A 25,536-nucleotide genomic window follows, 5' to 3' on the forward strand; every position below is an offset into this window, starting at 1 on the left:
TCCTCCTCCTGTTTGTTCGATTCTATCTTTTCTAATGATAGAGTAACCAGGGGGGATAAGCAATGGAGTGGGAGGTGAGCCAGGTTTCAGTTAGGAATGCAATGTCAATATTTTCATAAGAATGGTTTCAGCAATCTCAGTAGCGTGGCAGGAGGCGGATCTTCAATTAAACAGCATGCAACAGAGGGGAGTGGGGTCGGGCAATTTGGAGGGGGAAAAGTGGGGGATAGGTCTAAGTTGTTGGGGTGGTCTAGGGGAAGTCGGAGGAAGGGAGAGTCTGCTTAATCCTAAGGGAATTGGGATGGTAGACAGTTGGGTAGGGAGGATAGTGGACAAAGGTGGTGAGGGAGAGGTAGTTAAGTTAGTGGAACTGTTAGCTTCAGAGGTTTTTGGGTGAGTACCAAGTTGTGGCGGTGTGGGTATGTTGGTAGTGTAGGGAGTGACGATTAAGGAGGGTTGAGTGGGTAAGGTGCTGGTTGTGAAGTTGCTAGAAATTAAGTTAGTGGAACTGTTAGCTTCAGAGGTTATTGGGCGAGTAGTGGGGGGACAAGGGGGGATAGGTTTAAGTTGTTGGGGTGGTCTAGGGGAGGAAGGGTGAGTCTGCTAGTTCCTAAGAGAACTGGGATGGTAGACAGTTGAGTAGGGGGGGGGGGGAGATAGTGGACGAGGCTGGTGAGGGAGAGGTAGTTAAGTTAGTGGAACTGTTAGCTTCAGAGGTTATCAGGCAAATACCAAGTTGTGGCGGTGAGGGTATGTTGGTAGTGTGGGGAGGAACGATTAAGGAAGGTTGAGTGGGTAAGGTGCTGGTTGTGTAGTTGCTAGAAGGAGGAGTGTTTCTGTTGGGGATAGAGTTTGGCGGACAATATGTGGGTGTGTTGAGGAGAGTGTTGTGCGAGGAGATGGTTTTAGTAAGGAATGAGATATCGCTTCTGAGTGAGGAGAGTTCTAAGATGAGGGACATAAGGACAAGTTCAATGGTAGGGGAAGTCAGTGCGTGTGTTGATGAGTGCTGTGGATCCGTATTTATTGGGCTGTTGGTCGAGTTAGGGTTGTTTAGGGGGGGATAACTTGTGGATGATGAGGAGGAAAGTCTGGAGGGGGGGTGAGATTATAATGAGGGGGAGGATCATTTTTGGAGACCGGAGGTGAAATAGAGGAGGATGTACGAAAGGTATTCATTTCGGACAGACAGTTCGGTGAAAGTGGCATAGAGGAAGTAGGAGGTGGTGTATTTTTTGGATTGTGAGTTGTTGAAGAAAGCATGGAGGTCTTGGAGGGTGATTGTGGGGGCAGTTAAGGGGAGTGGAGAACTGAGTCAGAGATAGGTGTGGTAAGGGAGTCAAGGGGAGGGAGGAGCATAGAAGAGTGTGTAGTTGTAAAGGGGGGATACTATGGGGTAAGTGGCAGATGGAGAATTGATAAGGGAGACAGGGGGAGGGAGGAGTATATAAGAGTGTATTATTGGAACAGGGCGGAATCTGGGGATAAGTGGCAGAGGGGTAAGGGATGTGGCAGTCAAGGGGAGGGAGGGGCATAGAAGAGACTGTATTAATGGGACATGGGGGTCCCAGGAGGTAAGAGGCAGAGGGAGAAGCGGGAAGGGAGTCGAGTGGAGGGAGGAGCGTTGAGTAGAGTTTGTTTTTGGAATCGGGGGAGATCATATGGCAACTGGGGGATGCAGGTGGTATCTTTGTGTGGATGTATGATGTGGTGCAAGGAGGGGGGATGTTTGAGAGGAGGTTGAAAGGAGAGGCGCATGTACCAGAGCATATTAGATTAGGAAGAGGCCATAGGGAGGAGGGAGAAGTGAAGGGAGATAAAGACATTAAGAATTGGGGAAGGTCAGAGAGACTAGGTAAGGGAGACGGGGATATGGGGGGTGATGAATCAAGGGGTAGAGGGGGTGAGAGGTCCGGGTTCGGGGATTGTGCGAGGGTTTGGGATAAAGTGCTAAAGTGTTGTTCATTGGGAGTAGGAGAGGGAAGGGGAAAATCAGGAAGAGGCGATAGGAGGGAAGGAGAGGTGGGGAGAAGAAGGGAATAAAAGTTGGGGTAGGTCAGAGAGACGAGGTAATGGTATCGGGGATGAGCGGGGGGTGATGAATCTAGGGGTAGAGGGGGTGAGAGGGCAGGATTCGAAGATATTGTGAGAGTTTGGGATATAGTGCTAACATAAAAAAGGTTATTTAACCTGAATCAATGGAAGCACACCATACGGCTGGGTATTAGAAATTAATGTAATACATTTTTCACTTACTCAATAGCAATAAGATTAGGCTGCAGTGAAACAAGCTGCTTTACACTCTTTCTGGACTAAGCTTGAAGGCTGCTCCCCACAACTGCCCCTTAGAGAGCTTTCAAAGGTTGTCTAACGCCACTAAAATCACCATCAGTTATGTTATGTAAGAATTAGCAACTTCAGATACATTCCAAACTTATGCCACCAACAACCAGAGACATCTGGTAACCTTTCAAGAGATACTAGTTAGTTGCCTCCCAGTAGCTTCTCAACACACACAGATAGCTCAGAGTGTGAGGATACTCAGCTTAATCCTGAAAAGGCAATATGAGGGACTGAACAAGCCTAATATTAACTATACAACTGTGCGCCAGTATTGTCTAATGGAATTGTAATACCAGTCACCGCATGCAATAACCAGGCTGAAAAATGCATCACCAATTTCCTGAACTGCGTTTATAGATGGTTATACTATGAAAAGACTGGTTGAAAGCCTCTATTAAAGTTTACTGTACTAGCATTGTAGTGCCACAGCTGAGATGTCAAGACCAAAGCAGGGGTGTGGAATTAAATAAAATCTCTATTTGTCCAAGGGGCAGGTTACTTCATAAATCTACTAGCCTTGTAACAAAATCCACTTGTCCCTTTTGTGTCATGTAATTCGGGAACAAATTATAGTAGCAATCTCCTTTTCATAAGAGCTCTGAAATTGCCTCTCTGAATATGCCAGGGCTCACACCATAGTAGGGTGTGAATACTAGCAAATCCCTTATGTTGCCACATTTCTGCAGATCTACATACTAGGGCTGAAGGTAATAGAAAGCAACAATTCCAGGGCTGGAATGCCCTTTTGAGTATGTGTAAACCTACTAACTTGCATGTTTTAAGGGTTTTCACCGACTCTTCTCTAAGCTTTGAGTACCATACTGGGAAATGTACTCCTGACAATGGCAGACAAACTTATTCCAGGTTTGCAAAAAAGTGGTTGGAGGGGGAAGTAAACTTGCAAACACTCAGATTTTCGCATGAGCAAATCTGCATCTGCATATTTGCTCATGCTAAAATGCAGTTCACAAATATTTTCTAGGAGTACTATTTTTCAGCATACCCCTGTAAAGTCTAGTGAACTCACGAAAGCCATATATCTGCACTTAATGCAAGGTCACGGGCGCACTTTTGAGAATGTAATAATTGGGCCCCTAATTAGGTCTGGCGTTAACCATGACCTTTTGTATCTATTAAAATGCTGTCTCTGTCTATCAGCTAGATTCACTGTGAGTGAACGCATTCTATTCTTTCACAAGGAGCATATCAACACACAGTTGTTTAGTTCAGGGCCAGGAACTACTGTGGCAATGTGTGCTTTTTGAGACTAAAACTATTTTTGCTTTTGCCAATGTTGGTTATAATGGTGAGGGCCCGGCTGCTCCCACACCGATATGGTTTTACAGAAACCACCGATATAGTTTTACGGAAACCATGCCAAAATAAGGCACACCTGCTTACCGTCCCGGGTTTCAGACTCAAAACCCGAGGGGGTAAATCCCTGGCGGTACTGGGAGCAAAAGCATGGAACACTCTCCCCCCTCAGCTGAGATTATTGGACAAGGAAACAGACTTCCGCAAACATCTAAAAACCTGGATCTTTAATCTCCAAGACACTACTGCCAGAAGCCTAGTGTAATCCTGGTCTTGGTCAAGTAAGCATAGAGACTACCTAACATCTGGTGGTCCTCTCTGGGGCGCCTAGATGCTCCTTGGAGCGATTGTTGCGCGATACAAATTGGCATTTACATTACATTACATTACACATTGACAAAACCAAAAGGCTGACCAACAATCATAGACCTTCTGGCTTTATCAATGCTTGTTTATTTTCGTCACCCGTAATCTTATTGAAACTAGTTGCACTGATTATCCATTACAAATATTTTTGTGAAATACTAGATATATCAACATATTTTACTAAATGATGCAGCAAAGAAACGTAACCTTAAGTTTTACAGTAGTTTAGCTAAATGTTTTTGCATTTTTTTGTGAACATTTTATTTTGAAAGCAAAGAATCATCAATCTTGCTTTCAAGTGTCTGCCAATATTTGCATATAATTAGAGAGAATTCTGGGAGTATCGCATTGCTCAACATTAAAAATGTGTATACACATTTTTTAACTGGGACCACTGTCAGTAGTGCAGTCTGAGCTTACAATATTTACTTAGGGCACTCACCCTAATAATAAAGGCTTTGCATTAATGAAACATTAGATTTGTGCCCTTATTTCAGGTCTTTGAGATTCTAAAGGTACCCGAGGATTTGTTGATTTCCCTGGAAGGAGCCAAGTAAACATCTAAAATATAGCAAAAAAGTGTTATGTGCAAAATTGTATATTGCGTTTAAAAAACAGCACCAATAATGGATTGCTCTGCCAATATCACCATCTTCCCAGCGTTCAGAACCGATTAGAGTTGTAAAAGAAAAACTCATTTTACCAGTTATTGCATGTTCCCAACTGGTAGTCCGTTTTTCCTAATGTTTAATGTTTCAACCAATTTGCAGTTTGTGGTGGAAACAGGTGGGAACCCAGAAAGTTACACATTTCTCAAAACTAGACAATTCAAAATTCTGCAAAGGGTCATCATTTGTGTAGATCACTCATGGTTTTCCTAAAGAAACTAATTGTTGACATCAAAAAATAACCAAAGCAAGTAGGAAAAACAACAACTGGTAGTGCTCTTTCACCTACATTTTTTGCCTTATTTACAAAAGTACATTAACGTTGCATCCATCAGACCCTTCTGGTTACAAAGTTATGTAGTATTTGTTAGGTGCCCAAAAACAAGCAGTACTCAGAGCCAACAACTGAGCTGCGACGTATGATTTTTCACTGTATACCAACCATGCCAACATTCTTATGGTTACATCGAATGAATTAAAAATAGGAGTATGAAGTGCACCATATACATTTAAAATGTGAAGACCCATACTACCATGTGATTGAGAAGCACTTTACAATATGTTTCTCTCTTGTACACGGTCTTACATTTCATAGCCAAAAAGGGAGATAATTCCAACATGTTGTACTACTCTGTGTTGCCACACCTCTACTGATAAAAATTAAAAAAAGATACCAAGCGGGTGTGGCTCGGCCAAAGGGCTGCGACAGTCATGAAAATCCGAGCCTTTTAGGCTGTGGAATTTGGGCTAGACTGCCAAACAGGGAAATCAAACAAATTCAGATTTTGCTGAAAGAAAGAAGAGCACCCAGGGGAGTGGAGGGCCAAGGGACTTGTGTGGATTCCATTGCATTTTATTACGCACAGTGCCCTGCAAACCCCAGGATTTGGCTAAAATTACACACTTTATTTACATTTCTTTAAAGGAACCTACCAGAATTTGAGGGGACCCACGAAACTACCACCCTACATTCCCATACACCCTCCGATAAAGATAGTATCTTACTTCACATGGTTCCTCGTTTGACTGTCCCTGTTAAGGACGCTAGGCCCAGACACACAAGTGGGGTATCATTTTTGCCAGACATAGGGAACACCTATGAGGACACATGGGGACAAACCTCTGCACAGAGAAGGTGGGAGGAACCATAGGTCCATACCAAGGATGGATCTCTCCCCCAACACAAAACAGTAATCTCTTTTATCTAGTGAGGTGGATCCTCTGTGGGGTAGATCCCCTAGCAGGGACTCACCAGGGAAAGACTGCCTCTCCTGTGTTGATCAATGCTCAGGGGGCAGTTATACCCCCAGCACCAATCAAAAGTGAAAGCAGACTGTGCATCAAAACACAGCGTAATCAAAATAAACTCTGAAAGTGAGAGAAACTTCTCTCACATCAAGACTTAGATCCTGAAAAAGAAAAACGCTTCCCATGTTTTGAACAGAAGCTTTTTCTTTTCCTGTGCTGAGGATGACCCATTACCGTCTACTGCACCAAGGACGCAGTGCTAAGGACATCAACGGGTCGTCCTCAAAACTAAATAGGTTAATCAAAGCTCCTATTGGATTTAAAATACAGATTATATATGCAAAAAAAAAAAAAAAAAAAAAAAAAGAAGAGAACTCTGGGTAGTTCTTAAGTTTAGGTGGAAAGCAGCTCCAGTACAGAGCTCTCAACACCAGCGACACTAAATTTGCTCACCACAAATGTCTGCTTTACTATCAAAGTCTTTAAGAGTAGGATTAGCACAGTGCCATCCACGCAGAGATAGAAAGGGACAAAGTCCTTTACCATTTCCACAGCAAAGTCTTTAACACCTTGGCTGCTAGGGGTTTTCCCGTGCTGCGCTGACTTTGGATGATTACCATTGTTCATGACAAGGTCAACTCGTCATTAGCGCAGGGCAGGTAAAGCCCATGACGAGTTGACCTTGTCATCAGCGCTGAAGGGGTTAAGCCTAGGATTAGTACAATGCTATCCATGCCGAGCTGTAAAATGGCCAAAGCATTTTACCACTCCAGGCTCAGTATTACAGCTTTGGATTGGTAAAATACCATCCCAGCCAACCTGAAATTAACAAAAGCAGCCCCGGACGCGTGTTTCGCTCTCATTAGAGCTTTTCATAGAGGCATAGCCCTGTCCAGGTACAATGGAGCACCCAGTGTAAGTCCCAAAAAAAATATCCTTTCAGGCATAGTGAGGCAGTCTATCTGTGCATACATGCGTAGATGACAGAGCGCTTACAACACTAGCTCCGAATGTGCAGATGCATCTGATTTTTTAGAAAACTCATAACCAATTCAAAATAGTTTTTAGTCAGAAGTGGATTGCAGTGGCAGCCGACCACCAATAAGAGACAAAAGCCATGCCAAAACAAGTCACGCATTGCCAAAACTAAAAAGCTGACCACCAATGTCAGACCTACTGGCTTTGCCAAGGCTTGTTTATTTTTGTTTCCCATAATCTTATTGAAACTGGTTACACAAATTGTCCAATATGAATATTTTTGGGAAATACTAGCATCCATCAACACATTTTACTAAATGATGCTGCAAACAAATGGTACCTGAAATGTTACACTAGTTTAGCAAAATGTTGTTTTCCCTACTTTAATTTTTTAGGAGCATTATATATTGAAAGCAAAGAAACATTAATCTTGCTTTCAAGCTTCTGCAAATATTTGCATCTAATAAGAGAGCATTCTGAGAGCATCATGCATAGTCTCATGTTGCTAAACTTTGAAACCGTGTGTACACATTTTCATACTGGAACCACTGTCAGTAGTGCAGTCAGATTGTACATTTACTTAGAGCGCTCACCCTAATAATAAAGGCTTTCAAATAATGAACCATAAATACAAGTTTGAATAGCATTAACACATGCACACAAATATTAACTTAACTACAGGCAGTACCCTTCCCTGATCCTTAATGTGGTACTGGAAACTGGTAGCCAAAGGGTTTGTGCTGCAGGGGGTTGGGCCTACTTATCCCAAGGAAACAATACACATTAAAAGTTGTTGCCCTTGACCCCAAACAATATGTCCTGGGCGTCAGGCTATAGGAATTCCACATCCCTGATTTGTGAATACCTGTTCTTCCAATCACTAAAGCAACATTTTAGTGAAGCAAATGGTTTCAGTGGTTACAGCACCGATCACTTTACATATTTTAACAAAACAGGATTTAATATATAGCCTCTCTTTAGCTTAAACTAGAGATGCTCCAAACGTTAAATCAATCTCACTTGTGGATGGGCAATAGTATATTTTCAACTACTAATGTTGTAATAGTTGACAACAAAAAAAACGAATTGCCTTGCAGACTTCTCTGATCCGCTGTCTTAAGCTTCTTGGAGCACTTAGCCTTCACATGCAGGAAAATATATATATATATATATATATAACTAACTATGTCAACAGATCCATACCTCTGATGGTAAAAAAAATGAATCTCTCTTTTCCTTCACAGGCATGTGATTTGCTTGCATTGATTACACTAGTACGGTCACTCCTTTTCAAGGTAAAAAACAAACTTCCAAGATTAAGACCATCTTAGTGCCAGATCATGTTGCAGCTTGCTTTTATGTTTGGGAATACACCTACCAAGAACAAGCAAATCATGGAGGATCTACTAACTCAAAATGCATCGTAGTAAAGTCTCTTGGGATATCAAAACTTTATACTCTGAAAATAATAATGGTCGGACTTAAAAAAAAGCAGCAATGTTATAAATAGTCCCAATTCACACACACACACACAAAAAAAAACAAAAAAAATCAACTACGAAGTGAGGCAAATGCTGAAATATTTGAAATGCTTCATTTTAGACTGGCTGCCTCTAAAATGTCACATTAATTACTACTGCGAATATATAAAATGTACTGTGGAGAGCAAGAACGGTCATTGTCAATTATCGAACAATACATATATAGTTTGAGCACTATCAACAAAGAGTGGCAAGATGCTATGTCATGTGATATAGCAAAACAATTTACCTTCATTGCTCTCCTCTCTATACAACCACTACACATACATCAGAATACAACTGCTCACAACATAAACTTAAGTAGGAACAGAGTTTTAAAAAAGGGTTGTTTTTCTTGTTTTTTTAACAAACAGATTTGGCCAGCAGACAGCCTGAACATTATTTATTTGGCACTTGCAAAGGAAACAACCAACTATCAGTATGACATTGTAGACCATCCGGTAGTACAGGATGGCTTTTTAATTGGTTCCAAGGCATCCATCACAGACCGAAGTTGGATTAGGTCTGTGGACATGTGAGGTCTGCAAGCTGGGAAATGTACCCAAGGGAAACTGGTCAAACCTAATGGGTGGCGTGACAAGCCGGAGGGCTGTACCAGGTAATTTAAATATCTTCTTATTCAGTATAAGGGCACGCTGCTAAGAAGATCTTTTTAAGTATTAGGAAGTTAATGAAGGCATCTGATCTGGTTCCCCATTAGCCATAATTATGACGGCACACTTGGGCAGTGTTGAGTGTACAAAAGCGGCTTTCACACACACTGGCACAAAAGCATCTTCCTCATGTAGAACACTGATGGAGTTGAGAAATAGAATAGTGACAATAGAGGAAACTTGGACACCCTCTCCTCCTGCGAGGGCCAGAAACTCTCCTTTACCGTGTCGTGTAGTTCCTATATTACCCATACAGGACCTGCGTGTTTGGATAACAAACTGTAGGATTGGTGGCAGACTGACTGAGCACCCACACCAAGAATGTTAGCCTGTTTGCATTTAGCTAACTCACAGTGCCACTAGAATCTCCTCCTATCGGGGAGAGAATAGTTTCTGGCAACCTCAGAACATGACAACCCTGATCCCTCGTGGAAACAATGTACTACTTTTCGCTCAGCCACTCGTGCTCACTTATTCGGTCTCAGAGAGTAACACAGAAGTAACAGTCTTGGCGTGTTTACAATAAGCATTTATTGCACAGTTCTTCTAGTGTAAAATAGATGTGCTGCAACAACCGTTTGACAGTAGCAGATATATATAAATAAAATCAGCAGTACAGTAAATATAAATGGATAGTACAGTTTTAACATTTATTTTGTAATAATCATAAATACATATATGGATATAAAAAGTATGATGAAAGAAAGCACATACTTCGACGATGCCTATCTAGATGTACCTAAGTGTACCTGGCATACAAGTAGGTGTGAAGCCAAGAATCCTTGTAGGATTTAGTCAAACCCCATTACCTGAAGTCTGAGAATGTAGGAGCCCATTCTGCTCTCGAGTTGGACACCCCGCAAAGAATGTTCAGACCACTGTCAGCTGGAGCGTCTGCATAAAGGATGTGTCGGCCTAGAAGTCTTGGTTCCTGCTCTCAACCCTAGCAAAGACGTGCTGTGGTTCTACAAAAAGTATCTAGGGTTTCTTTGTCCCTGGTCTCCTGTATTAGCCATTGTTGGATTTGAGAATGACTTATGGGATGGACCTTGTACGTAGATATGGTGGGGTAGATGGAGTAGCCCCTGCCTGGTGTTTGAGAACTCTTATGACTATTCATTAATATTGTGCGAGTCTATTAATGAAGTTATAGGACGCTATTGATTAGGAAAAACCCTCCTTCCTCACCAAGGACTAGAACAAAGGTTCAATCCTAAAGGCTTGTTACGCTGTGGTGTAAGAGAGATAGTGTAGTTGACGGTGTATGATATTACCCGGCCTATATTAGGGAACCTATATGAAAGATAACTGTCCATGCAGAAAAGCTTCTAGGCAGACCGTCAACCTCACCAGCAGTTGTAGACTTCATGTGTGATATCAACAAGCATCCTGGGTAGAGGCCATGCCCTGGAAAGTGTAAAACTAAACCACAGTATAGACATAGACCGCTGCAGCAGGCACTCAACCCGCTGGTGAGGCTCCAGTAACAGAGACATCCGCGTTCTAATAAACAATAAACTCGCCCGGCTGTGCGTCAAATGCCTCAGCACTCCGATTTAAGCAAATTAAGCACCTCTTGGGATGAACTGGGGCGATTGGGACCCCAGTCTATGCGGACACAATGTATGAGACCCAGCCGCTCCGAAGGGCCTCCGCGGAGCTCCCTCTCCAGACAGCCCCCCTGGCGCAGCTCCCAGCCCTGTGCTCACTCCTGAGGAGCTACAATAGCACTGACAGCTCCAGTCGCCATTTTGCCGCAGACCCCCCCTCACCTGACTGACGATTACATCGTAGAAGTCCCGACGGAAATCGGTCACGAACATCTTTCCCTGAGAGGGGCCGGCGGGATGAGAGGCGCGGGAGACGGAGCGCGGGGCGGCTCTGACAGGACGCGCGCTCCCTCAGGTCACTGCGCAGACGCTCGTCAAACCTGGCGCCAAATCCTCAGTCCCAGCGACGTCCCTTAGCACGCGCTGACATCCACATCGGGGCCGTCCAATGGAAAGACGGCGATCGGTGACGGCGGACCAATGAGCGCTCGGCGGCCTGGAAGAGGTAGTTTCTCATTGGAGGAGCGTGGGGACGGCCGTGTTCACTTGGCAGATTGACGGCTCATGGCTCGATGAAGGCGGAGAGCGGTTCTCAACCAATGGGATGTCAGTCCAGAGATAAAGGACGTTCAGTTGCCCTGAACTATGCCTCAGGGCACCAGTGGGCGTGTCTAACACTGGAAGGTCACATTTACTATCCTAACTCCAGTCCTAGATCATTTAGGGAAAGAGCAACTTCCCCCAACAATAATTGGGGAAAGCTAAAGATTCCCCAACTGTTTTAGGAAGAGTTGAAAAGCTGTGATTTTGAATGGGAAAAAGTGCAGCCCTGAGGGCGCAGATTGGGGAAAAAAACTAGGAACACCAGCTAAAGGTCATTGCAATAGCATACATACCAATAGACCCGGTCTAGGCAAGAAGCTCTTGATTTTATAAACTAAAAATTGCTTTTATTTTAGCTGTCTCATGCCTGAAATTGGCTCTGGTTCAATAGAAATCAATTAAAGAAATACATTTATTTATTTATTTATTCATAAGGTTTTACATTCTCCTGATTATTATTTCAAAATCTCCCACGTTTCTCTTCTAAAGTGTTAGCATGTATGCAATATAACAATAGGAGTCCCATATAAAAAATTAATCTAATTTCAGCGTAACCACAGGAATGACGAACTTTGTCAAGAAAAGGAGCAGACTAGGAGACGCCAGAGTCCCGGTCAACTTTTGGACCACCCAATCTGCGATCACTATTGGTGACTGTGTATGAACCATAATTCCTGTGGTTTGAACAAAACAAACTCTCAAAACAGTGTTAATAAGGAGGAGAAGGTCCTCAACAGTGTTGCTTCCAATAAGAACACACTGTATCAGCACGAACCAGTAAACACAAGGGTGATCGGTTCTGACCCCTTTGTTTGAATATCCATAAGCCAGTGTACTTCAAACAGACATCTGGCCTTTTCACGTGGAGAGACTATTTCTCCCTTCTCAATATAAGGATCAATTTGGGGAGAAGTATATTGATTATCTGTTAGCCTGAAGAAGGTGGGATAGTATCAGAGACCACCGAAACGCGTCGCTTCTTGGTTTTAAGAACATTTTTTGTATTTAAAGGAACATCTGTGAAAACAACCCCTGCCCTCGACAAAGGAGGTCCACTCAGAACATTTGTAACAAGCTTGCGTGGACTAATTGAATACTTATGCATATACTATATGTGAGATAAGAGCATTGACAGGGTATTGCATTGCAAGTATTTTTATATGTGGGGTAGGATGTGTATTTAAGTGTCAGATATCGCATTTCTAATTTTCTCCCTCTTTGTGTCATTGTTATTAACAGGAACAGTGACTATTGTTTTATATGCTTTGCAATGAGATTCTCCATGAGAAGTCTTTTTTAACTAAAAAAACTTTTAAACTTTTTTAACATATAGACTAATAAAGATACGAGATCTTTCTACAATACTTTTTTGATTTCTAATTGGTGCTGTTGGGATGAATGAATATTGGAAGTAGTATGTGTCTGTTGTATGCACTAAAACAGAGCCCAAAGGGATTGTTGTTTTAAATATGATCCATACATTTCTACAACCGAGCATTTCAACACTCCTCCTAATAAAAATTGTACCCCACTTGTGTGGCTGGGCCTTTCACCCAGGACAGCAATCTGTCAAAATTTGGACCGTGAGAAGCCGATGTGTTGTCAATTACGTGTTCACTGGTTTTAGTCCTTCCACTGACGTGCATTCATTCAACCAACACAGTGGAAGCAGCACTTCAATCAGGAGAAGTGTGGGAAAGAAAGTTTGTAAGACTTTGGCCATTGGCTAGAAGTGCCTGAGTATTCCACAGTATAAATGTGAGGAAATGGGGTGTATTTTATGGTGTGGTAGTTTCACCTCAGCATTTAATACACCTACCAACCCCTTTAGGACCCTTGGATTTCATCTGCTAAACTCTCAGCTCAATCCTGGGTAGCTGTAGCACTGAGCCGCAAGGCTAAGACAGAAGAGCAAGTGTTAAGCATGACCAAAACCATTTGAAGAAGAAATCAATGCAACACTGAAGAAATCCGACACCAATTAAAAAGATTTGGTTGTTTTTTTAATAAGAATTTAGACACTAGAATGAAACAGATCCACTGAAGGGTTCCAGAGTTATAGATTTGACAAGAAATAGTAAATCAGTGCAATTTCACTCAATGTCAACGAATTGGACACTTAAAAACCTTTCCAAAGAGAACTTAGGTAAGTGTCATTGTGGTTCGTTAGAAGTACGTCGGATGACCAACCCTGGGAGGGAGCTTGTCAGGAGAACCAACAGATTCCTCAAGAACAGCTACCTTCACAGGGGGAGAAGTCCTTTAACAGTTCCATGTTGCATTGGACTCCTATTGAGTGGTCCTGATGCAAGGGATGAAGTATGCTGAAGATGCTCTCTGGATGCCGTAGATTCAACATGGTCAACAGGGGTCTTCCTGCAGGGATTTCTCAGTCCATGAAGAGGGTGAGTGTGTCCTGGTTGCAGGGTTGAGTCCCCATGAAGTTCCCTCTGGTCTGGCCAAAGACCAATCGCCACTGGACTATCATTTGCTTGTTGTTGCAGTTACTGGCTAATCCTTCCTGGGTCAAAAACTCTCTTTCTGAGGGTCCGAGAAATTCTCCAGGAGCACCCATGGGTCCAGCGAACTCGGATGCAGCATTGTGCATCAGTTCTTCGTCCTTGGTGCTGCATGGCGGCGGTGATAGCGGCTTGAAGACTTTGTGCTACCAACTTGTCCCAGCAGATTTTTTCAGCTGTTGTGTCCATGTTCTGCGAACAGGAAGCCAGTCAACTGGTCCTTGGAATCCTTCTTCAGCCCTACTACTTTATATCTTCAGAAAATGCCCTAAGGGTGGGATGCAGTTATTATTCAATGGGCTACCCAGATCCCTCCCTCCTGATGATTCTGATGGAAGTAAAAAACATGTTTTAAGCTTTGTTCTAAAAAGATGGTGATTGGTTTTGAGGAAGATGTGAAGTGGAGGTTAGTTCCATTTTTAGGAAGAGAAATATAGGGGCATATGTATAAAGCTATTTTGAGGTCGCAAACACTGTGATTTGCAAAAAAACGATGTTTGCGATCGCAAAATAGACTTGTCCAATGTATAACATAAGTTTGCAGTGCTAAATAGGCCTTGACAAATTTTGTAAATATCTATTTTGCGAGCCCCAAAGTTTACGAATAATCATTGCGAATTCGCAATTAGTGACACTCTATTTGCAAAAATCGCCAATAGAGGAATCGCAAATTGCCAATTCGCAAAGATATGTATAAAAAAATCACAAATTGCGAATTCCTGAAATTTGCAATTTTGCACATGGATTTTACCACCAACTCAAGGCAAGTGGTAACCAGGTGCAACATGTTTAAACAAGACCACAATGCAACAGGCACTTTCACAATGGCAGCACTGTATGTGGTAGCCAGGAGGAAGCGAATTCGAGCTGCAGAACAAAGATGGAGGCAACAGGAATGGATCTTCAGGGTGCGCATCTCTCTGTTCCAGCAGACTGACGAGGAGATCCATGAGAAGTACAGGCTGGACTCAGCTACCATTAGGAACTTGATAGATAAGCTAAAACCCTTGCTGGAGCATCCAACATGCAGGGCCCAAACCATTCCAACCCATGTGCAGGTCCTGTGTTCACTGCACTTACTGGCCTCAGGGAGTTTCCAGGGGGTGATAGCAGCAGCAGGAGGGGTCTCCCAGAGTTGCCTGTCGTGCTTCTTCCATGCATTCTTGGATGCAATGGTACAGAGGCTACATCATCACATCCAATTCACCAGCGCACAACAGTCATTACAGCAAACAGAACAGGGCTTCTACCAGATTACCCAATTTCCCCACATCATTGGCTGCATAGATGGAACCCATGTAGCCCTCTCACCTCCATCAAACAATGAGTATGTATTCAGGAACCGCAAATCGTATCAATCACTCAACATACAGGTCATCCGCAATGCTAAATATATAATCACCAATATTGTTGCAAAATACCCTGGCAGTATACACAACTCCTTCATATTTGAACACAGTGGGATATACAGAGGTCTCACTGGTGGGAATTTTTGCGATGGCTACCTGCTAGGTAAATGTATGTCTAACACTCTAACATACAGTTAAAGACTGAAGTGAGAGGACAGTGATTAACCTCATGTTCTTCATCCTGTAAGAGACAGTGCACATGCTGTGCGAGAGCTCATCCTAACACCATACATCAATCCAGCCAATGCAAGGGAGCGAAGATATAATCGCGCACACAAATCTATGCACTGTGTAATTGAGCGGACGTTTGGGATACTAAAGAGCCGGGTACACTGCCTGCATAAAAATGGCGGAGCACTACAATACAGCCCAGATACCTGCTGCAAGATTGTGGCTACTTGTGCCATGCTCTAAAAAATAGCAACTAAAAACGGCATTCCAGTTGATCTTACTGATACAGATTAATCTGAGGATGAGGGCCCAGGTCCCCGTTGCAGACCAGAGGTAGTGTAGGGGCAGCTGCCGGCCGTCAGAGATGTGATGAGATAACACAAAACTATTTCTAGGTGAGTAATGATGATACATTGCAAAAGATGATTTGTGCATAACTGTGTTTTATTATGCCTTTAGCTGTAGGTAAATATCAGTCACACAGCCTAAACACACAATCTATGTGTGTCACAACATGTTGCACATGTTATGCCCACAGTCATGGGTGAAGTCCAAACAAAAGTCTACATGCAATGGGTTGCTTCACCCATTGGCATTGTGCTGTGGTGTGAGTTTATTTTTTGCGCACGTCCTGCTGTTGTACGCTCAGGCTGCAGAATCCTCCCCCTTGAGGCAACCGGTGTTGCTCCCTGCCTCACACTGCGCCGTCTGGGTTCGGCAATTGGTAGGGTGATGCTGCTTCTGCTTGAGAGCTTCTCACTATCCCCAGAGCACAGGAGTCCTATTCCACTTATAGTAGCTGTCTGCAGCTGTTCTACAGCATTTGTCACCTGCACCAACCCTTTGACCACATCCTGGCATCAGTGTGCCATTTCAACCTGCATGCTTACTGAGCGGCATGACAGCAGGGAAGTGGCAGTACACATGCAGTTGACCGCCTTGCTGTAGGTGTCCAGACGGCTGTAGAGTCGTTGTCTCTCCCTGCGTCTGGCTGCCTGGTCTCTCTTCATGGTGGCACACAGTTCTTTAATTGCACCCGTCATTTCCATGATGCCCTCCTTCATGTCACTCAGGTTATGGTTCACAGAGACCAGCTGCCGGCGTATTGACCTCATTGATTTCGTTTGCAGGCGCTGTACCTTTACCATGGTGCCTTCCAGTCCGGCAAATACCGTGTGATCCTCAACTTAGCTGCGCTGGGGATTACCCTTGGACAGCGTCTCCTGCATGTTTCTTCCCTACGGTGCACAGGGGGCTGTTCTTGGACCTGTTCTGCACGCTGTCCCTTGCCTGGCTGGGCCTCATCCCCTACGGACTCTGGTTCTCCCTCTAACAGTGGAAGTGGAGGCACAGCATGGCGCTGTAATAAGGTCATAACTCAAAATAATTCACATTCATGATATAAGATATAATATGGGCATTAAATAATTAATTGTCGTTCATGTGTCTTCTTATAGAAGGTGGAAATAAACGGAGGCACAGGGTTCTCCAGCGCCAAAGCGCGTTTCGGTGTCGAACCCACTGTGGGTCACACCTTCGTCAGGGCGATCAGATCAGTTGTGGGACACAAGAAAAACAAATAGATGTGCCTGAATGGAGGGCATCTAAGACAGTCAATAGCAGAGGAAGAATCGGTGGACACAGATGCTCAAAACACAGTCGAGAAGTTAAAATATGACAGCTGATGGGTAGACAAGAAAATACTCCGGCTCCACTAATGTTGTGGTTCAGCAATAGAAGGATGATTTAAGGATATAGGTCCAATCAGCAGGGGAGTCACGCTCAGAGGCGGGTACTCAAAGAATATTAGGATACATCTTCACTTCAGAAATCCAACGCGGTGGCCATGGTCCTCCTGCGGCATGGGCGGGGCAGACTCCCTGGTTAGAATCAGAACAGCGGACTCCACCAACTCCCCAAGTGGCGTAGAATCAGTTTCAGTGGATGTTCCCCACCAGTCTTCTTTGCCTCTACCAGCCTGGTTGCCACCTTGTCCTTGGACCTGGAGCGCATATCGTACCAGCGCTTGCGCAGGTCACCAACAGAGTGCTGGGTCACACCGATGGCATTGACCTTTGCCTGGATGTCCAGACATATTTTTCTTTTTTGAGACTCTGGCATATGGAGTGATTTTTTGCCAAAGAGCAACGCATGGCTTCGGACCATTTCTGCTATGAGCAGCTCCTGCTCTCTCATACTGAGCTTTTGCTTCCTTTTCCTCCCAGCCTCCTCCTTATCCTTCTCTTTCTCCTGGGGATCTATTTGAATTTGTTGGAGTTGCAGTACAAAGTGAATTGCTTCTCCCCCCAGCCTCTCCACAGCCTCATGCAATCAGGAACAGCATGGGCAGTCACACTTCCTATTTGTGATGTCATCAAGCTGCACCTGAATTGCAGATTCTCTATTTAAGCGATTAATTATTTGCGAATTCGCAATTAAGGAATCGCTAATAGCAACTTCGCAAACAAATTCTGTGAATTTTTAGTAATCACATAAATTTTGCGATTTTTTTATTTACATCGCATTTTGCGATTCTCAAAATGTGATTCGCAAAAAATCGAATTTTGAGAATCGTAAATTCAGATTTTCATACATACGCCCCATAGTGAAGGCCCAGGGGAATGAAGGGGCATGGATCTACCAGAGTAGAACCCCCACTGCTGGTCCATCAGGCCTCCTTCCCTCTCGTATCCCCACCCTCGCCAGGGGTAGGTCATCCACACCCTCTCCGTCTGAGGAGAGGAAAGGAAGAAAAACACATGTGAAAGGGAGTGCAGTGAGTGGGTGAAGGGCAGGCCAATGGGAGACCACTGCTCAGTGAAGCTGCCCTATTGCCAAGGGTCTGGGGCCATAAAACAGCAGGCAGCGGTAGCCGCGGCCATTGTTGCTGCCACCTGAAGGGGAATGTTTGAAGAATTCTTCACACGGTTCAACATAACCCTGACATGGAGGGACCCATGGGCGCCTTCCAGGCAGCTGGAACTGAACACAGATGTGGTGGTAAGCCTGGGGATTGGCATCGTTATGGGCCAGGAATGGTGTATGGTGGGGTAGACAGCAGACTGTAGAGCAAAGGGGCTCATAAAACAAAGCACTTTTCAAACTATTTCCAGTAGTGGCGGCAGTGCACATGTGGTTGGATCAGCTAAGAAACAAGGTCATACTAAGGTTAGAAAATAAAGGAGTGGTACCATTCACAAACAATGGATCAGCGAACTACTCAAGGATTTCCTAAACCTATTAAGGTAGGTAGTGAGGTACCAGCTGCAGTGCATCGTAGATTTGAAGGTAGGGCAAGTAGTAGGCAAACTTTAACTCAGTGGCAGACTTTCTCTCTCAGCCTCCCCAGACAGACCCACGTCTCAGCCTCAAACTCCGCAGACGTACCCGACTACCCACATCACACCGCACCTCAAGAAACTACACTGGCTCCCAATCCAGATGAGATACCAGTTCAAGATGTTGACCCATGCATACAAAGCCCTGCACAACGAAGGACCAGTTTACATCAACAAATGAATGAACTTTCACCAACCAACCAGACACCTGCGATCCACCTCCCTCTTCCTCGCAGACACCCCCCAGATCCACTGAGGCAACAGATGGGGACGCTCCTTCTCTCACCGGGAGGCCAAAGCCTGGAGAGACCCTCCCCTGCACCTTAGGACCGCCTCATCACTCCGGGAATTCAGGAAAGGACTTAAGACCTGGGTGTTCAAATGAAAAGAGCAACACGAAGCTGCTAGCAACTCCAGCACCTTGAGACTACCACGGGTAATTTGCTGCGCTTTAATAAATCCTGATTGGTTGAAATCCAGGAGCTGGCACCCTACACAGACGTGGAGATGACACCCCTTCCCCGAGGTTTATGGGAACTGGTAGTCCGGACCCAAGTGCCCTTGTTGGCAACACCCTTGCATCAAAGTTAATGGTCATACATCGTAACCACATGGAGAGGTTTCAAGGAATAACTGGGGTAGGGATCTTGCGGAATGCAGAAAAGATACAGAAGAGGATGGAGCATTTCATTACGTTGCCATTCGACAGTGGAAAAAGCAGGACCTGAGCCCAAGTGCACATAGCATCAGTTTATTTTTTTTGCAGAGTTTTATATAGCACGAACTTGACCCGAACCGAACCGGGTATCATAGCGTTTTACATAGCACCAGTTACGTTACATGAGGCCACACATTCATTTTGTTAGGCACAGGGAGATTAAGTGATTTGCTCAGAATTACAGGAGGTTTAGCAACATTACCGAGACTCAAACCCGGTTCCCCAAGTCCAAGGTCAATCGCCCTAGCCGTTAGGCCAACTCCTCTCCCAGTTGCACATTTCACATGGTTGGTGGGAGTTTACCTTGAGATCAGTGATAAATGTGTTTAAAAATTGAGTGCCAGGGCTCTTCTCAGGAGACCACTGCAGTATGGACCACACACTGCCCCTGCCAGCGCTGCCAATGCCAGTACCAACAAAACTACTAACCCTCGAACCCTACACAAGGAGGGCAACTCAGACTAATACCAGCCACCCAAAGCGATAACAATGGCTTGGATGGCAGGTGCCAGTCATTTTTGTTGTATACTGAATTTTAAAAGAACTGTTGTTGCACTAATTTCAGAATTAAACAGACAGCACCACCATGTGGTGTAAGTACCGGTGTTTATAATTAAGTGCTGGTGCCAAGCACCGGACACCACCAGCTCAAATTAAGCACTGCTTGAGATCCGGTTAGCAGGAGAGGGCTTGCTATTTATTTTTTTTATAAATATTTTTATTGGTTTAAACAACAACAAGTCACATATGTGAGCGAGACGTGTAGCACATTACATCATGACAATATACCCAGTGTATTAGACAATTCCCACTATCAGAGTACATTGTTACGGCTCCGTCCAGTCCATTGCATTTCGAGTTCTTCTGTTGGGGACACACATAGATCTCCTTGGTGGGCGTTTCACTTGCCCCACTTTTTATCCCATGTCTTCGGGCACCCTGTGCTTTGAAAACCTCTTTTTCTGCAATCATACACTTTTCGCACTCCCTGACCCACACTCGGAGCGAAGGCCTATCCGCCACTCCCCACTTCCTCGCTATCTGTAAGGGCTGTTGGCTCCCATATATTTAAGAGACCTAGCCGAGGTGTAAGGATGTGTTGTTTCCCCAAGGCCTCGAGAATGTGTTCCGTGGCTCCCTCTCATATGGGTCGCACCCCCGGGCATTCCCATATCATGTGGTAAAAAGATGCCTCTTGTTGTCATCCTCCAAGGTATTGTGCACTTGACCTCGAGCCTATCATCGCAAGGGTGATACCCGTCAAGTAAGACCTATGTAAGATTTTTAGTTGAATAAGGCGATACCGAAGTGTTATGGCTGCCTCACGGGGCGCCGCCTGCCATTCGTCTTCATCCATAGGTCCTACGCCCATCTGCCAACGCTCCAGCAGTTTGCGAAAAGTATCAGGTAGTTTATTGCATAGTTTCCTATATGTGAGGGATATGGCCTTGGTGAGCAATGGTCTGTCGAGAAGCCTGTCTTCTAGCGGGGAAGAATCTGGGATATCTGTCATGTCTGGGATAGCTGTGGTGAGGGCATGCCTGATTTGTAAATATCTAAACACCTCTCCTTGGGCCAATTCATACGTCTTCTGTAATTCGTCAAATTTGAGAAGGGCACCGAGGGCTTGCTGTTTAAACACAGCGATGGGGGGTTTATGCGAATGTACCAGTTCAGACACATTATGAAGATGGCCCTTGAAGCAAGAGGCCTCCGGGCATATGAGTACAGCGCGCACGCATTCAAGCTCGGGTTGCCACCATGGCTAAGGGGTGCAGTTTCGACGAAGAAGAAATCAAAAGGGGAGGGAGATGAAATCAGAAGCTTTCGGATCTCGGTCTCGGAGAAGAAATTTTTAAACAAGCAGCAGAAAGCAAGCGTTAACAAGCTGGGCAGACACGGCCGACCGGCCGTGAAAGCCTTCGATGCTGCAGGGGGTGGAGCAGCACCAAGCTGGGCAACAGATGGCTGACAATTAGATGCTGTGCACGCGCAATTTAGGTCAATGCGCTTGCGCATTGACTTAAAGCGAACGAGCACAGCATCAAATCGCCAGTTAGTTAAAGTCTGTTTAAAGCCCTATAGTCTCGCTCCGCTCAATGCGCATGCGCATTGATAGGTCACGAGACCTAAAAATGACCCTGTCTTGGTCTCCATAGCTCCACGGCGTGCAAGAGGAAATGAATCAGGAAGAAAATGTCATGGGTCGTGGGATATTCCTACCTATCACAGCCCAGCAGTGGCCTGGAGGGAGAAACAAATATGGGGGTGTAAGGCTGGGTGACACGGAATTAAAGTAGTTTGGATTTGCAGAAATGAGGTAGGCTCAGCTCATTCTGGAAATCAAAAAACCCACCTGGAAACATCCCCTCCCCGACGCAGAGGTAACACACCTCAGGGGTGACAATCTGGCAGAAATGGACAGAAGGAACCTACTGGGCCACATAACAAGTGATCTTTCCATAAGAGCAAGGATGATGGGGAAAGCTGCAACGATAAGGTCAGAGGCAGGGCTTTAAGTGGGCCGGGTCCTGCCAGTGCTCAGAACCGGCAGTGCGAAAAAATAGTTGCTGAGACAGGTCCCTACCAGCCTCTCCAATTTTGCCCTCACCCTCAGGGTGAAAAAAAAATCTTAACTCTGCAGCAATGCCACCCTTCACTGCCTGTGAAATACTTCAAAGAGACTCGGTATAGTTCTTTCACAGTCTCATCATTTCAGAATAGAAGCATTTTCAATATTATATACAACAAAGCCATAGTGGTTGCCTATTTATCTTATACAACTGACAACCATTGACAAAGCCAATAGTCCTGGCTTGTTTTAAGTGTTATGTTACTTGAATTATATATCTCAATGCAATGACAAAAGCAGCACAATACTAGTTGGGTGGCACACTATGCTGAGCAAAGATGTTTAGCTTTAATGTTTTTAAGCCACACCCTTAACTACATAGACCATGCGCCTTTGAGAGACCCCCAGTTTGTTTTACTCCACTTAAAGCCCTGGTCAGAGGTCATGCCCAGAGTCGAGGGACTGGTAGCAGAGAAGCACAGCATGGTAGAAAGATGAAGGAAGGACACAGTTGTGGCAATGTGCAGACTCCACTGGGGCTTCACGGCAGTGCAGGAGGCCCTCATACATCTCAAGATGCTGGAATATTTAGTAAATGATGGGACACACTTCGGGGGACTGAGCCTCGATATATTGATTTTAAACACTACAGGGATATTGGAGCTGGTGGGCTGGAGATGGGGACGAGAAAAGCTGAGATGGGGGCAAGGTACAGTTAGGAAGTGGCGGTAAAGTGTAGGGCAAGTGGCTGTTGCCTACACTCTGCTGGACCGCATTCACTGAGACTAAGCGCTTTCAGTGCAGTGCCACGTGCCCCGCAGGCCCCTTTATTGACACCCTCGGACTGGGCCCGGTCATGAGGGGTGCATGGGCTGCAACATTTTAATGGAAAGCACGGGTGGCTCTCTACATCCCTCCCTTATTGTAGTTTGACCACAGAAAAGAAGAGAAAAGGTGAGGGAAGATAGAAAAAGAACAACGGAAAACTGGAATGACTATGCAGAGTACGTATTGATATGTCAGCACATGAAGTCTCTTCGTTTCTGACTTGGAGCTGGGTTGGGCCGCAACAGGTAGCGCTGACTCCTTGGTTCTGGCCCTGGACTAGCACCAGCCGCTGAAGCAGCCTCGCCTTGCAGAGCATTGAACCAGGACACGTTCCTCACTATGGTGTGAATACCACACTGGACTGTAATAAAGGTGCCGTCCACTCGGGTCGGGTCACCGTCCACACTTCGGCTCATAAGGGGTGCGGAACTTCCATCCGGGATGGCGGTCCTTTAGCAGCACCCAGGCTCCTACGTGCAATGTCGGAGTCTTTGCTCCCCAATCCTTGGTCGCCTTGTCACTGGTTGCTTGCCGCCTTTGTTGGGTCCACTCCATGTCCAAGCTTGGGGGTGACATTCTGAGGCAACTGTTGAGCAGTAAGAAGGCAGGTGCACACCCGTTCATGGAATGTGGTGTTTGTAAGAGGCGAGCAGGGACTGGTGCAGTGGCGTAACGAAACTTGAGGGGGACCCCCTGCAAACTACATGGAGGGGGCTCCCCTCCTATCCTCCGTGCCAGTCTAGAGCGCTCAGGCCAGCGACCCGCCATACTGCAGGGGATGCGGGCGATTGTTACGCCACTGTCACCAATGCAGCCGTTATAAGTAACACTGGATGGTGGAGTTAAAGGTTGGGCTTAGTCTGCCCGCAGGCTGTCATAGGTGGTAGTCCATTCATTACAGGGTCCCTGCCATCAGTAGGCCGGGGAAGTTTGCCAATTTTAGGTGGGTTTCCTGATGCAGACTCCTGTCATGATATGCAACGTCGTGCCCACTCATCGTTCAGTTTTGTCAAAAGTGCATCCACTGCTCCTTCTCGTTTCCGTTTTAAAACATTAGACAATGCGACAATGCAGTATTTCAAAAGCAGATGTAACTACAAAGAGCAAATTTTGATAATACATTTTTATTAGTAGACAATAGCAATCTTAAGAGGCATTACACAGCTTCATACACACTGTGACCCCAATTCCATCACAGTCTCTCTCTCTCTCTCAGTGAGTCAGTCTCTCTCTCTCAGTCAGTCAGTCAGTCTGTCAGTCTCTCTCTCTCTGTCATTCAGTCTCTCTCAGTCAGTCAGTCTCTCTCAGTCAGTCAGTCTGTCAGTCAGTCAGTCAGTCAGTCTGTCAAACTCTCTCTCTCTCTCTCTGTCAGTCTGTCAGTCTGTCTCTCTCTCTGTCAGTCTCTCTATCTCTCTCTTTCTGTCAGTCTGTCAGTCTCTCTCTCTCTCAGTCAGTCTCTCTCTCTCTCTCTCTCTCTCTCTCTCAGTCAGTTTCTCAGCCAGTCAGTCTCTCGGTCAGTCAGTATTCAGTGCTGAGTCAGTCAGTCTCTACTCTCTCTCCACTCTATCTCTCTCTCCATTCTCTCTCTCAACTCTGTTCACTCTATCTCCACTGTCTCTCTCTCCACTGTCTCTCTCTCCACTTTCTCTTACTCTACCCTCTCTCCACTCTCTCTCTCTCTCCACTCTCTCTCCACTGACCCCCTCCACTGTCTCCCTCCACTCTCTCTCTCCCTTCTCTCTTTCTCTACTCTCTCTCCACTCTCTCTCTCCACTCTCACTCTCTCTCCACTCTCTCCCCTCTCTCCCCTCTCTCTCCTCTCTCTCTCCTCTCTCTGTCCACTCTCTCTCCTTTCTCTCTAAACTCTCTCTCTCTCTCTCTCCACTCTCTCTCCCTCCACTCTCTCTCCACTTTCTATCTCTCCACTCTCTCTCTCCACTCTCTCTCTCTCCAATCTCTCCACTCTCCAATCTCTCCACTCTCTCTACTCTCTCTCTCCACTCTCGCCACTCTCTCTCTCCACTCTCTCTCCTGTCTCTCTCCACTCTCTCTCTCTCACTCTCTCCACTGTCTCTCCACTGTCTATCTCCTCTCTTCTCTCTCTCTCTCTCTCTCTCTCTCTCTCTCTCTCTCTCTCTCTCTCTCTCTCTCTCTCTCTCTCTACTCTCTCTCTACTGTCTTTCTCCACTGTCTCTCCACTCTCTCTACTCTCTCACCACTCTCTCTCACTGTATCTCTACTCTCTCTCCACTCTCTCTTTCCACTGTCTCTCTCTACTGTCTCTCCACTCTCTCCCTCCACTCTCTCTCTACCCTCTCTCCACTCTCTCTCTCTCTCCACTCCCTCTCTACTCTCTCTCCACTCTCTCTCTCCACTCTCTCTCCACTATCTCCCTCCACTCTCTCCCCACTCTCTCTCCACTGTCTCTCTCTCCACCCTCTCTCTCCACCCTCTCTACTCTCTCTCTCCACTCTCTCTCTATCTCCACTCTCTCTCTCCACTCTCTCTCTCACTCCACTCTCTCTCCACTCTCTCTCACAAAGCAGTGTGCATTGCCAAGGGCGTCCGCAGAAATGTTTCCAGGGTGGGGCAAATTTTTAACTTCATCACCATCCACCTTGCACCCTTCTCCCCTCTGCCTTGCACCCTTCTCGCCCTCCCCTTGCACCCTTCCCCCTCCCCCTTGCACCCTTCTCCCCCTCCGCCTTGCACCCTTT

General features: G+C 45.4%; 1 protein-coding gene across 1 annotated transcript in view; it reads right to left on the reverse strand.

The window, feature by feature from the left end:
* CDC45 (cell division cycle 45) overlaps positions 1-11,068 on the reverse strand; it is a 428,728-nt gene extending 417,660 nt beyond the window's left edge. Inside the window, exon 1 of the mRNA XM_086942644.1 lies at positions 10,884-11,068. Coding sequence (XP_086798770.1) covers positions 10,884-10,934 — 51 coding nt within the window. The 5' untranslated portion in view covers positions 10,935-11,068. The remainder of the gene's footprint in view (positions 1-10,883) is intronic.
* Positions 11,069-25,536: the final 14,468 nt, after the last annotated feature.

This window comes from Lissotriton vulgaris, chromosome 11 (assembly GCF_964263255.1).
Source record: "Lissotriton vulgaris chromosome 11, aLisVul1.2, whole genome shotgun sequence".
NCBI classification, from domain to species: Eukaryota; Metazoa; Chordata; class Amphibia; order Caudata; family Salamandridae; genus Lissotriton; species Lissotriton vulgaris.